We start from the raw sequence: 18867 nt of genomic DNA on the forward strand, positions 1-18867 counted from the left end.
CAAAAAAAAAGAATCCTTTTAAATTTTTTCTTACTCCAGCTGTCCATTTATAAACTAGTGAGTTTTCTATTGTGATACCTGATTCATGACTAAGTTTAGAAAACAAAGCTATGAGATCTCTTTGTGTCTGCTTGAATATATGTATGTCTCAGATGTGTTTTTGTCTTTGGATATTGTTGCTGAGGTTAATTTGTAAATTAACTGGATATTTAATTGGCTTAAAGAAAAGTAGATACTTAAAAATCAAACAATTCTAAGTACGAGAGAAATGGATTTCAGATTCATGTGAACTGGGAAATATTAAATTAATATTAAATTAAATTAGTATTAATTAAATCAGTATTAAATTAGTACTTGGTATTGTTTGTTGATATATATGTGTCACTATTTACACTGACCAACTGAGACCTCCTTGGTAAATAACAGGGCTCACAAAGGATAATACCAGGAAGCCCTTCCCTATTGCCTCAGGCCCTGCCTGTAGCAGAATGTTGGTTGGGATTTTCCCTTTTGGATTAGCCTTGTTATGGATGATCAGAGCTCTGCTCCATCCTGCTGCCTCCCCAACGACAGGGTGTTTTTACAAAACTAGGAGAGCTCAAACTGTGGCCCGAGGAAAAGGGATTGGTATTTCTCTCCCTTGTGCTCCGGCCTCAGGGGGTAAAAAAAAGTAGGGAATGGGAGAAAAAACCTTTTAAACTCAAGCAGAAAAACTGAGATTTATGTAAAAGCTAACCTGTAAATGAACTATATTTAACTGACTTGAAAGTAAGTGCTTACAAATTAAATCTAAATCTAGAGAAAGCTGGCCAACATAAATTTTAGGACCCAGGATCCAAGAAATACTCAGTACTGAATCAGTATCTGCTATTGGAGGTAGCTCAACCTTGCTGGCTTGATTAATATGATTAATATAGACATTTAGAGCTATAGCCACTAGCTTTGTTGGTAGTGATGCTTCCTAGGCCCACTTGACTTCACACTCCAGGATATCTGGCTCTAGATGAGTGATCACCCCCTCATGGTTATCCGGGTCATTAAGACCTTTTTTGTACAGTTCTTCTGTGGTATCCTTGCCACCTCTTAATATCTTCTGCTTCTGTTAGGTCCATACCGTTTCTGTCGTTTATTGTGGCCATCTTTGCAAGAAATGTTTCCTTGGTATCTCTAATTTTCTTGAAAGATCTCTACAGTCTTTCCCATTCTACTGTTTTCCTCTATTTCTTTGCATTGATCACTGAGGAAGGCTTTCTTATCTCTCCTTGCTATTCTTTAGAACTCTGCATTCAGATGGGTATATCTTTTCCTTTCTCCTTTGCCTTTACTTTCTCTTCTCAGCTATTTGTAAGGACTCCTCAGACAAGCATTTTGTCTCTTTGCATGTCTTTTTCTTGGGGATGGTCTTGATCACTGCCTCCTGTACAATGTTATGAACCTCCGTCCATAGTTCTTCAGGCACACTATCAGAGCTAATCCCTTGAATCTACTTGTCACTTCCACTGTATAATCATAAAGAATTTGATTTAGGTCATACCCGAATGGTCTAGAAGTTTTCTCTACTTTCTTCAATTTAAGTCTGAATTTGTCAATAAGGTCATGATCTGAGCCACAGTCAACTCTAGGTCTTGTTTTTGCTAACTGTATAGAGCTTCTACATCTTTGGCTGCAAAGAATATAATCAATCTGATTTCAGTATTGACCATCTGGTGATGTCCATGTGTAGAGTCGGCTCTTGTGTTGTTGGAAGAGGGTGTTTGCTATGACCAGTGCATTCTCTTAGCAAAACTTTGTTAGCCTTTGTTAGGTTATATTGTAGAGAAGAGCCAATTCTAACTCCATGATGGATCTGTTTCTTTGACTTTAACCTTTGTTTTTATAATCACACATAATGACCTGCCTCAGAGAACCCTGCCCCTCTGCCTGAGGAGACTGGCCATTCCAGGAGATATTTGCAAGATAATGGTCTTCACGTCCTCAACTCCTCTCTCTCTCTGTCCTATAAAAGAACCAGGCACCCGGACTCTGACAAGATGGTTATTTTGAGACATTAGTCTGCCATCATCTTCATCTGCTGGCTTTCTGAATAAAGTTGTATCCCTTGCCTCAACATCTCTCTCAGATTCACTGGCCTGTTGTGTGGCAAGCAGAACGAGCTTGGACTCAGTAACAGTTATACTTTTTATGATTTCTATCTGAAAAATTACTAATTTAAATCAGTGTTCCAGCTGTAAGGAAAAATTTTCCTTCAAACTAAATATGACTTACAGCAATTTGGTAAATTATACCTTTGTAAGCAGAATTGAAACATTCATCTTTTCTCTGTATCTGCTCTCTCCAGAGACTGGAGACTCTGGCTCCCAGTAGCTTTATCAGATCAATTAGGAAGGCTACTGCACTAACAGGTATATAGAAATTTCAAGGTATTTTGGGGACCTTGAAATTGGGAGGAATTCACCTAGATCTGGCAGGCAAAATCTGTGGTAAATCCTTGGCATGAGTTTCCTAGCCCTGAGATATCTTCTAAGAGTTCAGTCTGAGACTGCTTATAAAAATTTTAACAAAACAGAAAGTCTACATGATCAATTATATTAATCACCAGATCAAGTTTTGAGACCAGACATATTTTGCAAATTAATTAGTCTTAATTTAATTATATTTGGTAGAAATGAGGGTAATTTTGGAAAGTAAAAGATGCTTCAATGAATGGTAAATTGCAGTTTGTTAACAGAGGTCTCCCAGAAGTTGAGGTGAGAAGACTTACCTCCCAGACAGTTTCTTGCTGTTATGTTATACTAATGTAAAGTTTAATTGAATTATTAAAGAATACTCTTAAGTTTGTATCTGAAGCTTACCTCAGTAATCTATCTTTGGATGAACATCAGATGCCCCACAACCTACAATCAGGGGATTATGCATACTGAAAAAGACATAATTTAAAGGACAATCTCCAACTTGTATGGAAGGACCTTTACTAACTACTCTTAACAAGCTCATGCACACTGAATCTGAAGGAAACTGACTCCTGGATTAATTTCCACTCACAAAAGCCCCCTGCAATGCACTGGCCTAAAGAGAGGACAGCTGACCTCAAAATCACCCTTAAACTAATGCTCAGAGCAGAAACTACACTCACAGCAGGGTGAGAAGAAGACAACATCAGAAGTAGACAGCTTTCCTAAGATCTTCAATCTGACTCGTACAATCATTTGTAATGTTTTCCCGACTTCTTGGACTTCTGCATGTGAATCAAATGTTTTTCTATCATAGCCATGATAGGCATGATACCATGCTAGTTTCTAAAATCAACCCAATTGTTGGGTTTGTGGCCAATGACCTGTGCCTAGTACTCTTGGGTTACCTAGATGGATTTCTCTACTCCAAGGCTCTAACTGGTTGACTCTTATGAAATTTATTAAAAAAAAAAAAAAAAGATTATAGTTATGTACAGGCCACGACTGCTATTACCAGACTGGATCCTCTCACCTGGCCTATTAGTAATACCTCCTCTGACCTGGCCATAAACCCAGGGTCATAGAATTTACATTACTCAAGCTCAAACAGAACAGGCAGAATTTCAGCCAAGGAATTACACCTCTCACAGTTATGGGATGGATTTAGTTAATACCAAACTATGGTGGTTTAAATTTAAAGGCTCCTCTATGTTGGAAGCAATCAAGTCATGTTAAGGATAATCAGCCTAGCAACAGAGGAAACTGGGCTGGGTGTCTTACAGACAATGCCAACATAAAATTTCCCTTAAAGAAAAGGACTGGCACAGAATAGACTAAGTCAAACACCCTGGGATATATGGGGCTACATCTAACTGAAGTTCTTAACTTTAAATTCTTGCTTATGACCTTACTAACCTAGCTATATTGCTTTCATATATATACATAGACTGTTTTACAAAATTGTTTCTTATATCACCAAACCTGACTGAGCCTCTGATAGAATGATGCATAATTCCATATGGGCTTCCCAGGTGGTTCTCCTGGTAAAGAGCCCATCTGCTAATTCAGGAGACGTAAGAGAAGCAGGATTGATCCCTGGGTTGAGAAGATCCCCTGGAAGAGGCATGACAACCCATTTCAATAGTCTTGGCTGGAGAACCTGGTGGGTTATAGTCCACAGGGTTGCAAAGAATCAGATACGACTGAGGCGATTTAGCACACACATATATGAGATCAATGATTGTAATAGTTGAACTCTAGATATGGGAAAAAGCAATAAAAGGGGATATTTTCCTGGATCATGGAGGTTAGTGGTCCAGAGACTTTTTGGATACTGTTTTATGGCCTAGTCGAGTAACAGCACACTGAATGGCCAAATCTCCACCAGACTTGGGAATATCATTCCCAGCACCATGGGACAAAATGGTCATGAAATGCCCTCACAACATGGTCAAATTTATGACTTGAAGGGGCTCTGCCAATTGAAAACTGCCATCTGCCTCTTCAAGGATTAAGTCAATGTCATGGCAGCCACTGACCTTTAACACCCCCTGAAAGGATTTCAGAGTGGAGATCAGAAATGAGGTACTCTGTGCTCTGAGAAGAACTGGCAGTATAGGCCTTTAGATACTTAGATGTCTTCGGAAGAGTTTATGAACCCAGATTCTTGAATTTTCCCATATCCAGAAATAAATTCATTAACAGTGACAGCTACTTTAACACTGAGGAGGGAAATGCATTTGAAAGTTAAAATGGAGTAAATATGGCAAAACTAAGTGACCATTATGGATGTGATTTCAGAGGCATTTATCCCTGTATTGTTGCAAACTTGAAATTTCTGAGCTATGTTAGATTCTACCAGGATCTAATAATTCCCCCCACCCTCTTCCATGAGATTTTGGCTAAGATTTGAGAGGGTCACATCTGGATCAAGGTAGAATAGAGGCCTTTCGGACCACAGTGTTTAAAAAAGCAACATCAGAGATGACAAAAACCTTCTTAAGGACATTATTAAGAAATCTTTTGCCAAGCTATGCTGGAAAACTCATCTAAAACAAGACAAGATCTTGCAAATTGCTCTCTGTATACTGGTGATCCCTAAAACCAGGATAGGATGGAGCCATTATGAAATTATGTACAAGAGACCACTCAGCTCTTAAGAATAAAAAGAGAAATGTTTCTAACACAGCAGGTAAAATCAAACAGTATGTTCAACAGACTGGACAACTGTTAACAACTATGCATACATTTGTGTTCCACGGGTCTCCCCCTTGCCTGCAAACTCCCTTACATCCCTTCAAAGCAGGAGACCTGGTGCTGCTGAAAGTGTGAAAAAGAGCAATGCCCTGTGTAGCAACTTAAAGAAAAATAGTAGGGATTCTATGCTCCTCTGGATCAAGGAGTATCAGAGAAAATGGGGAACTGATGCCAAGCAGGGCCCTGTGGGTCTCCCGGGCATGGACGCCTTTTTGTCCCATTTCTTATAAGAATCCAATCACCATGACCTTCTTGAGTTCCAAAGGACAGAAGAGTTATTAATCAGAGGAGGAGCAGCCAGGAAGCCACCTGAAACAAGACTAAAGGGACCAGGGAAGCTGATCAAGATTAGGAAACCTTTGTTGCTGTCGTTCAGTCACTAAGTCATGTCTGACTTTTTGCAACCACATGGACTGCAGCACTCCAGTCTTCCTTGCCCTTCACTATCTTCCAAAGTTTGCTCAAATTCATGTTTATTGAGTCGGTGATGCCATCCAACCATCTCATTCTCTGTCTCCCTCTTCTCCTCCTGCCCTCAATCTTTCCCAATGAGCCAGCTCTTCACATCAGGTGGCCATAGTATTGGAGCTTCAGCTTCAGCATCAGTCCTTCCAATGAATATTCAGTGTTGATTTCCTTTAGGATTGACTGGTTTCATATCCTTGCTGTCCAAGGGACTCTCAAGTCTTGTCCGGCACCACATTTCAAAAACATCACTTCTTCGGTGTACATACCTACTGGAAAAACCAGAGCTTTGACTATAGGGATTTCTGTCAGTAAAGTGGTATCTCTGCTTTTTAATACACTGTCTAAAGCTGTTTGTCACAGCTTTTCTTTGAAGGAGCAAGCATCTTTTAATTTCATATCTGCAGTCACCACAGTGATTTTGGAGTCCAGGAAAATAAAATCTGTCACTGTTTCTACCTTTTCCCCATCTATTTGCCATGAAGCAATGGGACTGGATGCCATGATCTTAGTTTTTTGAATCTTGAGTTTTAAGACAGCTTTTTTACTCTCCTCTTTCACCCTCATCAGGGGGCTCCTTAGTATCAAAGGTTTAATATCTGAAGTTGTTGATATTTCTCCCAGGAATCTTGACTCCAGCTTGTGATTCATCCAGCCCAACATTTCACATGATGTACTCTGTATATAAGTTAAATTAGCAGGGTGACAATATACAGCCTTGACATACTCCTTTCCCAATTCTGAACCAGTCCATTGTTCCATGTCTGCTTCTAAGTGTTGCTTCTTGACCTGCATACAAGTTTCTCAGGAGACAGGTAAGGTGGTCTGGTATTCCCATCTCTTTAAGAATTTTCCACAATTTGCTGTAATCCATACAGTCAAAGGCTTTAGCATAGTCAATGAAGAAACAGATGTTTTTCTGGACTCATTTGCTTTATCCAACGAAATGTCGGCAATTTGATCACTGCCTTTTCTGAATCCAACTTGTACATCTGGAATTTCTGAGTTCACGTACTGTTTAAGTCTAGCTTGAAGGATTTTGAACACTACTTTGCTAGCGTGTGAAATGAGTGCAATTGTTTGCTGGTTTGAACATTCTTTGGCATTGCCCTTCTTTGGGACTGGAATGAAAACTAACCTTTTCCAGCCCTGTGCCATTGCTGGGTTTCCCAAGGTTGCTGATGCACAGAGTGCAGCACATTAACAGCGTGATCAAAGACCTTGCACACACTCTACCTTGTCAGCAATCCTGCCCTTTTGAAACTGCAGAAGAAGAATCCAAGACTGTTACTGCCTTTATCCTTATCATATACCCCTGCCTGACTATACAACCTCTCCTTACTCACCAGAGAGGAGGGCATAGTTCTTGAGGCGATAACCTACTGTGTTCCCCCTTTGCCTGGCAAAGTAATAAAGCCACTCTTTCCTTCTCCTCCATAACTCTGTCTCTGTATTTCTGTTTGGCATTGGTGCACAGAGAGCCGAGATTCTGGCAACAAACTGCTTTCAAAAAAATCATTTACAGACTTTCACTGTGGTACAGTGGATAGGAATCTGCCTGCCAGTGCAGGAGACATGGGTTAGATCCCTAGTCCAAGAAGATTCCACATACTGTGGAGCAACTAAGCTCAAGAGCTGCAGAGCCGCAACCACTGAAGCCCATGAACCTAGACCCCACGCTCCACAAGAGCAGCCACTGCAAGGAGAAGCCTGTACGCCACAGCCAGAGAGTAGCCCCTGCTAGCCACACCTGGAAAAAGACTGCAAGGAGAACAGACCCAGCGCAACCAAAAATTAACAAATAAGTGAATGAATTTTTTAAAAGACTCATTTACATACTGAGAAAACCACCACCAAAATAAAAAGACCATCCCAATGAGCCCATTTCCATATCAATAAGTGGTTTTACCATTAAGTTACAAGAGTGACCAATTCAAATTACAATTAGATATGCTAAAAAAGACATTGCTATATACTGTCACCTGCTGATTCTGCATCACTTTTGCTAGCCGGTGACTGTCATAATGCTTTGGCAGAGAAGGGATATAGGTATCTCCTTTTTGAAAATTTTCATCTTCTAGCCATAATATATACACATTGAAGAGCCTAAAGGAAAAAAATAATAATAATAATTATTATATAAAATACAAAAAGATGTGAAAGCAAATTAAGTCTCTTACATCTCTAGGAACACCAGCACTAAAAGATAGAAGTTTAGAAGCACATAACATAGAAAATGTTTCCACTCCCAAGAAGGGCCAGCAAGGGAGAAAGACAGGTCACAAATCATTTAAATATGATGCAATAATAATTGCTAATACAAAAAGTATGAAGAAAGGGCTCTGTGAACTCTATTACAAAAGAGGGTTAAATATAGTACCCAGAAAAAATAACTAGAGAAGGTGACTTTAACACAGATCAAGGATGTGAATTCGGAGTTTTTCTCTCCTGGGCAATCCAGTCACAGTGAGTCTTGGTGCTTGGAAAAGTGTAAATCACATTCCAATAAACACATTTGCCATCTTTCAGAGAAAACATTAAAAGCCATTTTAAACTTATGCATCAGAAGACTCTGCCAGCTTTAGGCTAAATAACAATTTCCTGCCTCAAGGAGTCACAAATAGAGCCAACAGCATGTTTGCACCCTGTTCCCATGAAGAAAGAATAAAAGAAAACAGCTAGAAACAGGAAAAAGAAAAAAAAAAATTCTCAATTTTCCAGTAAAACTTTTTTAAAAAATTTAATGATGCTTCCTTTGTTTTTATTTTTTGGTTTTACAAGGAACACAGTCTATTTAGCTCAGATCACTGGTATTTTAAGCAGCTGTTTGCAGCAACAGGTACCAAAGCTGTCTACAGCACACATATTACACACAAAGTACCAGGTGGAGACCAGAAGGTAGTGTGGGTGCGCTTTATGCAATGAAGTGGAAAAATACCACCTTCACCCTGACAGCAGCCTCTAGGAAGAGACCCAGGGACACGGCTTTGAGGTTCTTAAAGGGGAAAGGCAGGGACAGAGCTCTCAAGCAGCTTCTGCCTGGGCTATATACTTCACAACATGCCAGAAGGCAAAAGGGGACATCAAAGACTTTCTTAGCGGATCTAAATGTTCAAAGATAAAGCCTTCCCACTGGTTAAGCCCAGCAAAAAGAAATTTTCTTTCAAGCAAGCAAGAGACAGGGAGAAATTATTCTGGAGGCAGAGAGAAGCTCTAAGGCTTTGAGGTCAATCAAGCCCAAAGTCTGAGAGCTGGGCTGAAACATTGGGTTTCCTCACTGAGACTTTTGTATTCATTTTGTATTGAGCTCATTATTAAGAGTTATTTTTATTAAGACATATTTATGAGATTAATATCTGGTTTACATCAAGCTTACAAATGAAAGGTAGAAAAACAGTGTGAAGGGGACACAAAATTACCTCTGAGTTCTTAACCCTTTACGGTGTGTGCAAATACTGAGTGTTTTTCAGAAGCAGTTTTGGAAGATTATGAATCTACTGCACCCCAGGTCAATCCCAGAATTCCCTAGAGGGTCTATGAACCCCATTTAAAGAACTCTGCCTGGGTCATTTATTCCTTTTAGAGAACTATCCTAGCAGACTATACTAGTAAACTTGTTATGATCACTAGTTTTGGTTTGCTTCTGTTACTAAGTAAAGAAATAAAAGAGGTCACCAGCCCTCCAGTTTAAAAGCGTTCAGTCAGACTCCAGGCACTTCACAGAGTATATCCAAAATGCTGATTCACTTCTCATAAGAAATACAAAAGAGAAACATTACAAGATACAAACCTATAGTCAAAACCACCTTCCATAGTCAATCTAACAGGTTAAGAGCAGTTGTAACACAAATCAACAATCCAGCACGAGTATCCAAGTACCTGTGCCACAAATAACAGCATAAATGGTTAAATAGTCATGCCTCACCTCACAAGCTCTGTGTGCAGTTCTGGTGAAGTCAGGTAAGCAAGGGTGCCAGCCTGGCTCGCTGGCGGCCCTTCACTGCCCTCTGCTGGAACACGGAGGGCCTTGCTCGCAGCGTGGTGGAAGTCAGCCACCTCTGTCAGGCGCCTCTTCATTTCTTTCAACAAACTGATATGAGCAGGGCTTTGAAAAAACCTCCTTCCAATACAACCATCTATAGGTAACCTTAAAAAATGCAAGCAAAGAGCACACTAGGATCAACACAAGACTCTCTATGTGACATAACATTACAGTCCATTAACAACTCATTTTATTAATACATATCATTTTTACCTCAATGGTTATAGAGGCTCCAACAATATGATGCATATAAAAGCAGTTTTTAAAAGAATGAAATGCTATGCAAATTCAAGATACTGTCACCACTCAGAGATACAGAAGTGTTTAAAGACAGAACCTCTTCTTGAACTTGCATTCAGTTGAAAACAGAAGTGATGAAGAATCACCATCTGTATGTTTCAAAGAGGATGAGTTAAGGGAGTGCGAGTGAAGCAGAAACACTGAGCTGGAGCCAGACAGCAATGGTCACATGAGGCAAGTCCTGGCCTTTGTCCACACCTGCATTACTGTGGGGGCACGAGCAGTAAAGAACCTGCCTCCCAAAGCAGGAGATGCAAGAGCCGATTTTGATTTGATCCCCAGGTCGGGAAGATCCCCTGGAGAAGGGCACAGCAATTTACTCCAGTGTTCTTGTCTGGAGAATCCTATGGACAGAAGAGCCTGGGAGGGCACAGTCCATGGAGTTGCAAAGAGTTGGACATGACTGAAGCGACTTAGCACACACACATGAGCATCACAGGTCCCTTCGATCAAGCCCCACCATGCCCACACAAGCAGCCTCAGTGTGGGACTCCAGAGGCTCTCTGATAAACTCTGCACAGTTCCAGAGTGTTGTCTTCACCAAACTGGGTATGGGGGGTGATGAAGCGAGAGCTGCCCCAAGATACCCTGAACTCAGAAAAGGTCCAGTCTAACAGATGTGAAACAGGAAAGGAGGGAGGCTCTGAGCCAGAGAATGCCTCTCATTCCCATGTCACAGTGTGAGAACACAGTGCAGCAGAGCAGGGCAAAGGCAGGAACCGATTCCCTACCACACTGGGTGCCATACCCATACTGCGGTCCTGGGCGGTGGAGATACAGGAGGAAGAACTTCTGCCATATGAGTGGCAGAAGAGGATGGTCAGAAGGCGTGAGGAGGGCCTGCTGGGCCCAGCGATAGATCAGCAGCCTCTGCAGGGACGGGACGATGGGGAGCTTCAGCTGAGCCTGGGCTTTCTACAAAAGAGACGGGCTTTGAGCAACCATGTAATGATCACATCTGCAAATGGTCTGCTCTTCCTAAGTGACTCAAATGAAATGCTAACCATTGTGTTTTCGATTTAATACGGGGGGGAAAAAAAAGTCATATAAACCTTACTTTCCTAACCCTCTAGCTAACACTTTAACATTCCCAGTAACAAGACACGTGGGGCAGCCTTTTTTCTGTTAAAAATTCCACAAACCCCAGAACTGGAGTGAGTCTTATGCATCACTGAGTCTAATCTCATTGCCATACCTTTCCATTCCTTTCTACATAAAACACTATAGTGCAAGAGTAATATGAAAGCTAAAGTAAATTTTACAAACTTTATCAACGTCTTGAAAATTTAGATTTTTAAATGGATGTTCAAGAATGATAAATACCTTGACAGGCTCTGAAATCCAAAAGCACAGTCTATACTACAGGACCCTAAAATAGAAGGTCTTTAATTCTAAAGACTTATTCCAGTTTTCCTCACACTTTAGTGAGCCTAAGGATCAGCTAGGGAGTTTCTAAAAATAAATTCCTTATCCCATTCCAGATTCAGAATCTCAGAAGTTGGGGTCCAGGAATCAGATTCTTAACAAGCTCTCTAGGGGATTCTGATGCTCTAAAACAAAGGCAGTCCCATTCATACATGCAGTGAACACAGCCTCAAATTATAAAAGTTGTGACTCCCGATGTTACATAAACTTCGGGAAGGAAATATACACTTCAATTCACCATGTTAAACATTAGAACAGTTATTGTGCTTCCCAAACATTCCCAACAAAAGAAAACACAGAAGTCCAAAAGCTATAGGTGAACCCATCGGCATCAAAGTGTAAACCACCTTCTACCACTCAAATGCAGAACTGCTATTTGCACCTTCAGAGCTTGGTCGGGCGTAAATGCGGAGTTTATAACCAATTCCCCTTCAACAACTCTTCGGAGTTGGGAGTCTTCTTCAAAGATGGATTCCATGTTCAGGACTGTCCACGCAAACCAGACCTGCAAGGACACCAGGTAAACATGAAGGGAACGAGCTCCAATTCAGACAGGAAAACACGCCTTCATATTCCACAGATTAACACCTTTGCTATCACAATTTCAAGCAACACATTTATAGTTTCTAAAATTGACACATAGCTTTTCTAAACCTATTTCTACTTGTCTCACAGATAAAAATTTATATAAAATAGGCTATTGAAAAACATTAAATTCCTTTGGAAAGGCTACTTTAGCAACTGCCCTTAACCAGGGGAGACAGACTAATGTTTAAGTAACCAAAATGTAAAGTGACAAGTGTGAGTTTTGAATCAGAGGTCAAGCGCTATGGGAAACTAGAGAAAGGAGGTGGGATCAGAGAGGATAAATATATCAGACAAGGCTCTACACAGAGACCAGAGAGGAAGGCATGTCTGATAAGAGAATCAGCTCATCAAAAGATGGAAACGCCAGAGATATATGCAGATAACAACATGGAGTTTGTCTCAGCTGGATCCCAAGAGGTATGAGGAAAAGCAGCAGGTAAGACTCTGACAGGAAGTTAAAGAACGCTACTACTTATTTAAGTGATAAAGCAAAGACAGAATTGGACACACAAAGTCCAAGAGGTGGTAATAATGATAAAAACAATGCGGTGAATTAATGAAAATGATGATAACAATAAACAACCAACACCTAGTAATAACATTACACTCATTTGACTGTTGAGGACTCTGAGGACAAAGAGTAAGCCCGTTTCCAAGGCACAGGGCTAGCAAACGGCACAAACGAGGCTGAGTCCCAGGCAGTCTGGCTCCAGGTTCTTAACCATTCTGTCCTGCTGCTGGGCAGGCTCTGCAGTCAGGCAGCTAGAGTTTTGATAACAAGCTATTCGATCCTGAGCCAACCACTTGACTCTGCTAAACCTCAGTTAATGCCCCTGTGAAAACCTCAACAGAGGGCTACTGTGAGGATTAAATGAAAAAGCATTCTTATGTATAGTAAGTGTTGAATAGATGTTAGATATTTTAGGCTATTAGCAATGTAGGTAAGGATAATAACAATACTGAAGTATACAGAGATAACAAGTGATCCACAGCAGGTTTCCTACCTGAGTGGGCGTGGCCAAGCCCTCCACAAAGGAAGGAGTGATGTTGCCTGCCAGGATCCAGCTCACCAAAGAGGACAGCAGACTCCGGTCACAGTGGTAGCCCAAAGCATTCTACACCAGGGAGAGCATGTGGAGCAGAGAGAGGCGGCTTTTAGAAAACAGAACCAATGAGCTTTTCAAGAGTACAGCAATTATCTTATGCCAGCGGACAATTCAGGTAAGATACAGAGTCCGGTAATTAGTCTACCAGCAGTGATAATCCCACCTCATAGGCAAATGTAATGAATGAGCAGGGCTCCTCCTAGGGTGCCCTTCTTTGGCTTTATAAGGATCCATGCTAGCAGACTATGGTTTCTGGATAAGACACTGTTAAGGCAGGGCTTTAAAAACGCAGTGGGCACAGAGCAGCACTGAGAAGGATGCACGGGGGGAGCCTCCTTGGAAGGTTGCTTTCTAGCTGTAGACAAAGATAAACTCCGCAGCAGGTTTACCTTATGTTGCTGGTAGAGCAATTTCTGCACACAATCTTCTTGCCTCAACTGAAAAGCTGTTTTACACAAATGGTCCATGAGGAAGAGGATGGGTTGTTCCCGGTACCAAAGATGCTGGCTTATGAGAGCCTGAACCCAGAACTCCAATACAGCTACCGGGCCCACTTCATTGGGCTGAGTGCTTACAGAAATGTGGGCCTATGGAGAAAGGGCTCAGGTGATGAGAAAGGCAATAACTAGCCTCCCACCCTTAAAACACAAATAAAATAACATCTAGCTCCATTACAAAACCCAGATCTGCTGCCTTCCTTGGCCAAAAGCGCTGTGCCAAGGGCTCTGAAATGACCAAAACACAGAGACGTGCTGGCACCAGAGGCATCTGATCAGGAAGGCAGGCGAGGGTACCCTTGAGGGCTGGCGGGACCCTGACCTGAATCATGCTGTTGAGAAGCTTCACGTTGTCCCCGTGGCTGGCTCCTGTCAGGTGCTGTGCCACCTTGTGAGTGACCTGCTGCGTGACACCCTGGGGGACCCCGCTGTCCAAGTGCAGGAACAGGAGGAGGTGTGACAGAAACCTGCGGAGCACACACGACAACTCTCTCTACCTCCCGACCGGATGTCGGCAGAATCTCCAGTGGCTAATTACCGATGAGAAACGGAAAACACTGATATGGCCCCATTTTTAGACTAAAGCTCTATTCAGGGATTCTGATAGAAATCTTCAGGAACTTCAGAAGAATAAAGTTTTCCAGTCTGACATGGGTTAAATCTACCCACCTATAAACGTGCAGTGAAACAGGTCTAGGACATATAAACCTGTGCAAGTTAAAGAGCATTAGAGGGGAAAACACCCAAAGCACCACTCCATCCCCTTCCCACTCCCACTGACAAAAGCAGACATGTCTGCAGAATCACCCTGCAATCTGGTGGTATATGGGACACTGGGCAGCAGGGGTGGGGTATGTGTGTGTGCAGATATCATAATTCAGTTACAGACTCATTCCCTGGGTGCGCCAGGCTCCATCCTAGCCTAGGGCCTTTGTCTCTGCTGGGTTTTCTGCCTGAAACACTTCCCCCACACCTAACCTGACAAACTCCTACTCGGCCCTCATCTCTCATCTGAAATGTCCCCTCCTCAGAGGAGACTTCCTGACCCCTTCCCTGCACCTAAAACATGTCTAACCCATTAACCTCTCCCACAGCATCACCATTTTCCTTCCTGACACTTAAAACCGGGAACCACATCCCCAGGATGTGACAACTTCCTATGTGTCTGAGGGCAATGCCCGGCCTGCGTGCAGATGGTGGCAGTGCAGAGGCTACTGCTGAGTGAGGGAGCGTCCCACTTCACAGCTGGCACGATGCAGGCCAAACTCCACTCGAGTGGAAAAGAAAAGCTATGACAGGACCAGCACAATGCAGCCCTGTACGAGTTCAGAGAGCAGAGTTTGTGTGAGCATTCAAGGGCAGAGAAGCGAGCACTGGAAACGGAGCCAGGAAGTATTCACCTTCACTCAAAACTTAGCATTGGGAGGGAGGGCAGCAAAATAGACCATTCAATCTAATTTTCAATCTAACGCCCCAAATCACAAAACCCTAAAGGCAATTTATTAAAATTGTTCCAAGCAGGCATCAAACTTCTGGCGTATCACTTAATCCTTACACTCAGCCTGTTTGAGAAAGAGTATTATCTCATCAAACAAATAAAGAATGGAGGCTCTGACAGTGAAGGAACTCGCCTGTGTCCACACTAGAGTGCTGGGGTGAGGGCACACCCCACACACGAGCACCCTGAAAGCCACGTGCTAACCAGGACACGAGTGGCCTCAGACCTGCCCGGCCTAGAATGCTGGTTTCATAAAAACAGGTCCCAAGTTCCTGATGCGTTCTTTCTAAGGCAGAATATCTGGGGGAGGAGCTGGGAATCCATACTTAATAAGCTCTCAGTTAAGTCTCATCCGGGGCAAGTCTGTGACATGCCGTTTGAAATGACACCCAATGGGAAAACTGTAGTGTCCCCCTCATGTCTCTGGACACACTGCCTGCCTCTGCCATCGGGCCTCCTCATCGGGCCTCACCTCCACCTTCCTCACTCTTCCAAAGGCCCCAGCCAGATGGCCTCCTCCCAGCTCCCTCCTGCCACGCTCCTCCCCAGCCTGGCCTTCTCCAGACCCTCCTATCACCCCCCACGGATACCGAAAAGGCCAGGTTCTCTCCACCGGCCCAAGGCCTACAGGCGCTCCAAAGCTCAATTAGAAACCCACCTCTTCCACAAAGTTGTATCAGTGGGCCACCTGTTGTTTCTGCTCGCCCGAGTAGCCTGTCTCACTTTTAGTAACACCGCCTCTGGTCAGGGGAATTGTCCTGCCTCCACACTAGATTTGTGGGAGGGAGAGACTTTCAATACAGAATCGCTGTACACTGTCCTCCCAGGACTGGGCAAACCCACGGACACAGCGACAGGCACAGGGAAAGCAGATGAGTCAGACCAATCGGGAATCATTATCATAAGGAATAATGACAAAGAAAAACATTTGCCTTTGCCTAGTTCTCTCTGTAGCCATGTAGTTTCATTCCCCTAGACAAAGTACACCTGCAAGAGAAGGCCTGAAAGAGACAGAAGCAGGGCCAAGGGACCTGGGAGGGCAGACACACACACAGAGAAGCACTAACCCAGTGCCTCTCAGCTTTGCAGCTACTGCCACGTTGGGATGGCTGATTACCGGGAAGGGCTCTCCTGTGCACTATGGAATGTTCAGTACACCTCTGGCCTCTATCCACCAGCTATCAGTAGCAGCTTCCCTCAGTCGTCCCCTAAATCCCCTCCTCCCAACCACCTGCCCTACCTGCTCCACTCCCAACCAGGCTGTGACAACCAAAATGATCTCTTGGCGTTTAGTCACTACGCTGGGTCCGCTCCTTGCGACCCCATGGACTGTAGACTGCCAGGCTCCCCCAACCATGGGATTTCCCAGGCAAGAATACTGGAATGGGTTTCCTCCTCCAAGGGATCTTTCCAACCCAGGGATTGAACGCACAGCTCCTGCACTGCAGGCAGATTCTTCATCGCTGAGCCACACTGATCTCTAGACAATATCAAGTGTCCCCTGAGGGTCAAAACTCCACAAGTTGAGAACCGCCACTTCAGAATGACCTGATGTTATCATGAGCCTTGTTTTCTAATCATAGGAGCCAATAGAGTCCCTTCCTGGCAACAGGTCTGTACTGGATTCTCACCATGTGCAATTACTCATCCTTAATTCTTTTTCCTCCCTAAGCAGCTATTTTTTTTTACCATGATTCCATATACTTTTGCCACATATATCCTTAAATCCACAGGGCTATAGGTATTGATGTCCCATGCACTTAAAAATTCACGTATAACTTTTGACTGCCCCCAAAACTTAACTATTAATAGCTTACTGATGACCAGAAGCCTTACCAACAACATAAACAGTCAATTAACACTAATTTTATGCTGTATGTATTATATACTATATTCTTATCATAAAGTTAAAGAAAATGTTATGAAAATCATAAGGAAGAGAAAATACATTTACAGTATTGTACTGTATCCACTGATACTGTAAGCTTACATCATCTGTTTACAAGGCGAAACATCTATCAGCACCCACATCAATACTGCCTTATATGCTATAAAACCCTGTAGATGCTACACCTATTAACACCAGACAACAAAAATGAAAAGACAGTGTGAAAAAGAAATTTACATGTACTTACAGGTATAATAACCATTCATGCATTAGTAATGAAGCAGCAACATGACTGTTCTATGGTAGCCTAGTATAATCAATATGACAGTTTCAGAATTATCTAGCCTGTATACTAATGAATGATTTGTTATAAAAATTTAATCACAGAGAGTATGACGGTCATATTCATAATACAGTACTGTAAACATTACATTCTTTTAAAAACCACTTATCTGTGATGACAGGTGGAATACCATTTCTCCAATTATGAGAGAGAAGCATACTGTGCAATTCTTTGAAAGCAAAGGTGTACAACAGTAAGAAAACTAACACATTACTCATTTTATATTAAACGTCACTCACCTCGTGCCCATGTAAGGAGAGGCTATTCATTTTAATTGCTCATTTTATACTAAACGTCACTCACCTCGTGCCCATGTAAGGAGAGGCTGTTCATTTTAACACTAGTCTTGCACAGCACGTACTACATGATGAATACTTAGGTGACGAGGATGATGACTCAAAATCGTCTCATACCGTTCTTGCCATACAGTTGTCAGATTTCCACACAAAGACACATACATACCCAATAGGTAAGTTTATCAGTGTAGAGCATTATGACTATTTACTGTTGGAAATAGTAAATAGTGGAAGTGGATCATCATAAAAGTCTTTATCTTCATTAATGTCCCACTGAGCAGGCTGAGGAGGAGCAAAAGGCGGGGCTGGTCTTGCTGTCTCAGGAGCGGCAGAGGCGGAGGAAGGAGAGGAGGTGGAAGGGGAAGAGGAGACGCAGGCACACTCAGTGTAACTTTAGAGAAATACACTGAAATTTCTGACTTCTTTGCTTCTTCATTTCTCCCAAAATATTTCTTCTATACAGTATCAGTCCTCCTTCCCCATTTGCTAATTTCAGAGCCTGTATCATAGAAGGGTTTGTGTTCTAAAAGAGGTCGAGATCAGTCTTCAGTGATCGGAACCTTCTGCCAGACTATCAATGTTAACTGTTTTCTGGCACTGCTTCTTCCTCATCAGCTGGTACTGGTTCAGAAGCACCCGTGCCAATCAAATCATCTTCTGTTAACTCCTCTGGTATGCTGTCTATTAGCTCTTGAATTTCTGCAAGATCCATTTCTTGAAACCCTTCCCCCACCCCAACCTTCTCTGCCATACCCACAATCCCTTTCATGATTTCCTTGACTGTCTCTGTCATACACAACCTCTGAACACACTTTTCTCCAACAGGAATTTATTGTTTTGGGCTGATGGCTTTCAGGGGGTTTTTCCCTTTCTGTTTTAATATTTATGTGCTTATTTGGCTGCGCTAGGTTATCAGTTGAGACATGTGGGATCTTTAGTTTTATCATGCGAACTCTTAGTTGCAGCATGTGGGATCTGGTTCCCTGAATAGGAACCAAATCCAGGGCCCCTGCATTGTGAGCATGAAGTCTTAGCCACTGAAATATTAAGGAAGTTTCTTTTCATGCTTGTTTCTGTAACGACAATAGCATCTTAAATGGCATAATCCTTCCAGATTTTCATCATTTTCTCTCTACTAGGGTTCTCTTCCATAGCATTGACAACTATTTCCATAAAGTACCATGTATAATGAGCCTTAAAGGTCCTTATGAC

The 18867-nt window shown here is 42.4% G+C and overlaps 1 protein-coding gene across 2 annotated transcripts in view; it reads right to left on the minus strand.

Annotated features, from left to right (window-relative positions):
* The window catches only part of EPG5 (ectopic P-granules 5 autophagy tethering factor), a 129507-nt gene that overhangs the window by 63761 nt on the left and 46879 nt on the right, over window positions 1-18867 (minus strand). For both annotated transcript variants that reach the window (XM_042239531.2, XM_004020656.6), the window contains exons 18-24: window positions 13953-14097; window positions 13523-13720; window positions 13032-13142; window positions 11822-11944; window positions 10763-10929; window positions 9598-9819; window positions 7655-7778 (exon numbers count right to left, since the gene is read on the minus strand). In XM_042239531.2, the coding sequence (XP_042095465.1) occupies window positions 7655-7778; window positions 9598-9819; window positions 10763-10929; window positions 11822-11944; window positions 13032-13142; window positions 13523-13720; window positions 13953-14097 (1090 nt within the window). The remainder of the gene's footprint in view (window positions 1-7654; window positions 7779-9597; window positions 9820-10762; window positions 10930-11821; window positions 11945-13031; window positions 13143-13522; window positions 13721-13952; window positions 14098-18867) is intronic.

This window comes from Ovis aries, chromosome 23 (genome assembly GCF_016772045.2).
Source record: "Ovis aries strain OAR_USU_Benz2616 breed Rambouillet chromosome 23, ARS-UI_Ramb_v3.0, whole genome shotgun sequence".
Classification (NCBI taxonomy): domain Eukaryota; kingdom Metazoa; phylum Chordata; class Mammalia; order Artiodactyla; family Bovidae; genus Ovis; species Ovis aries.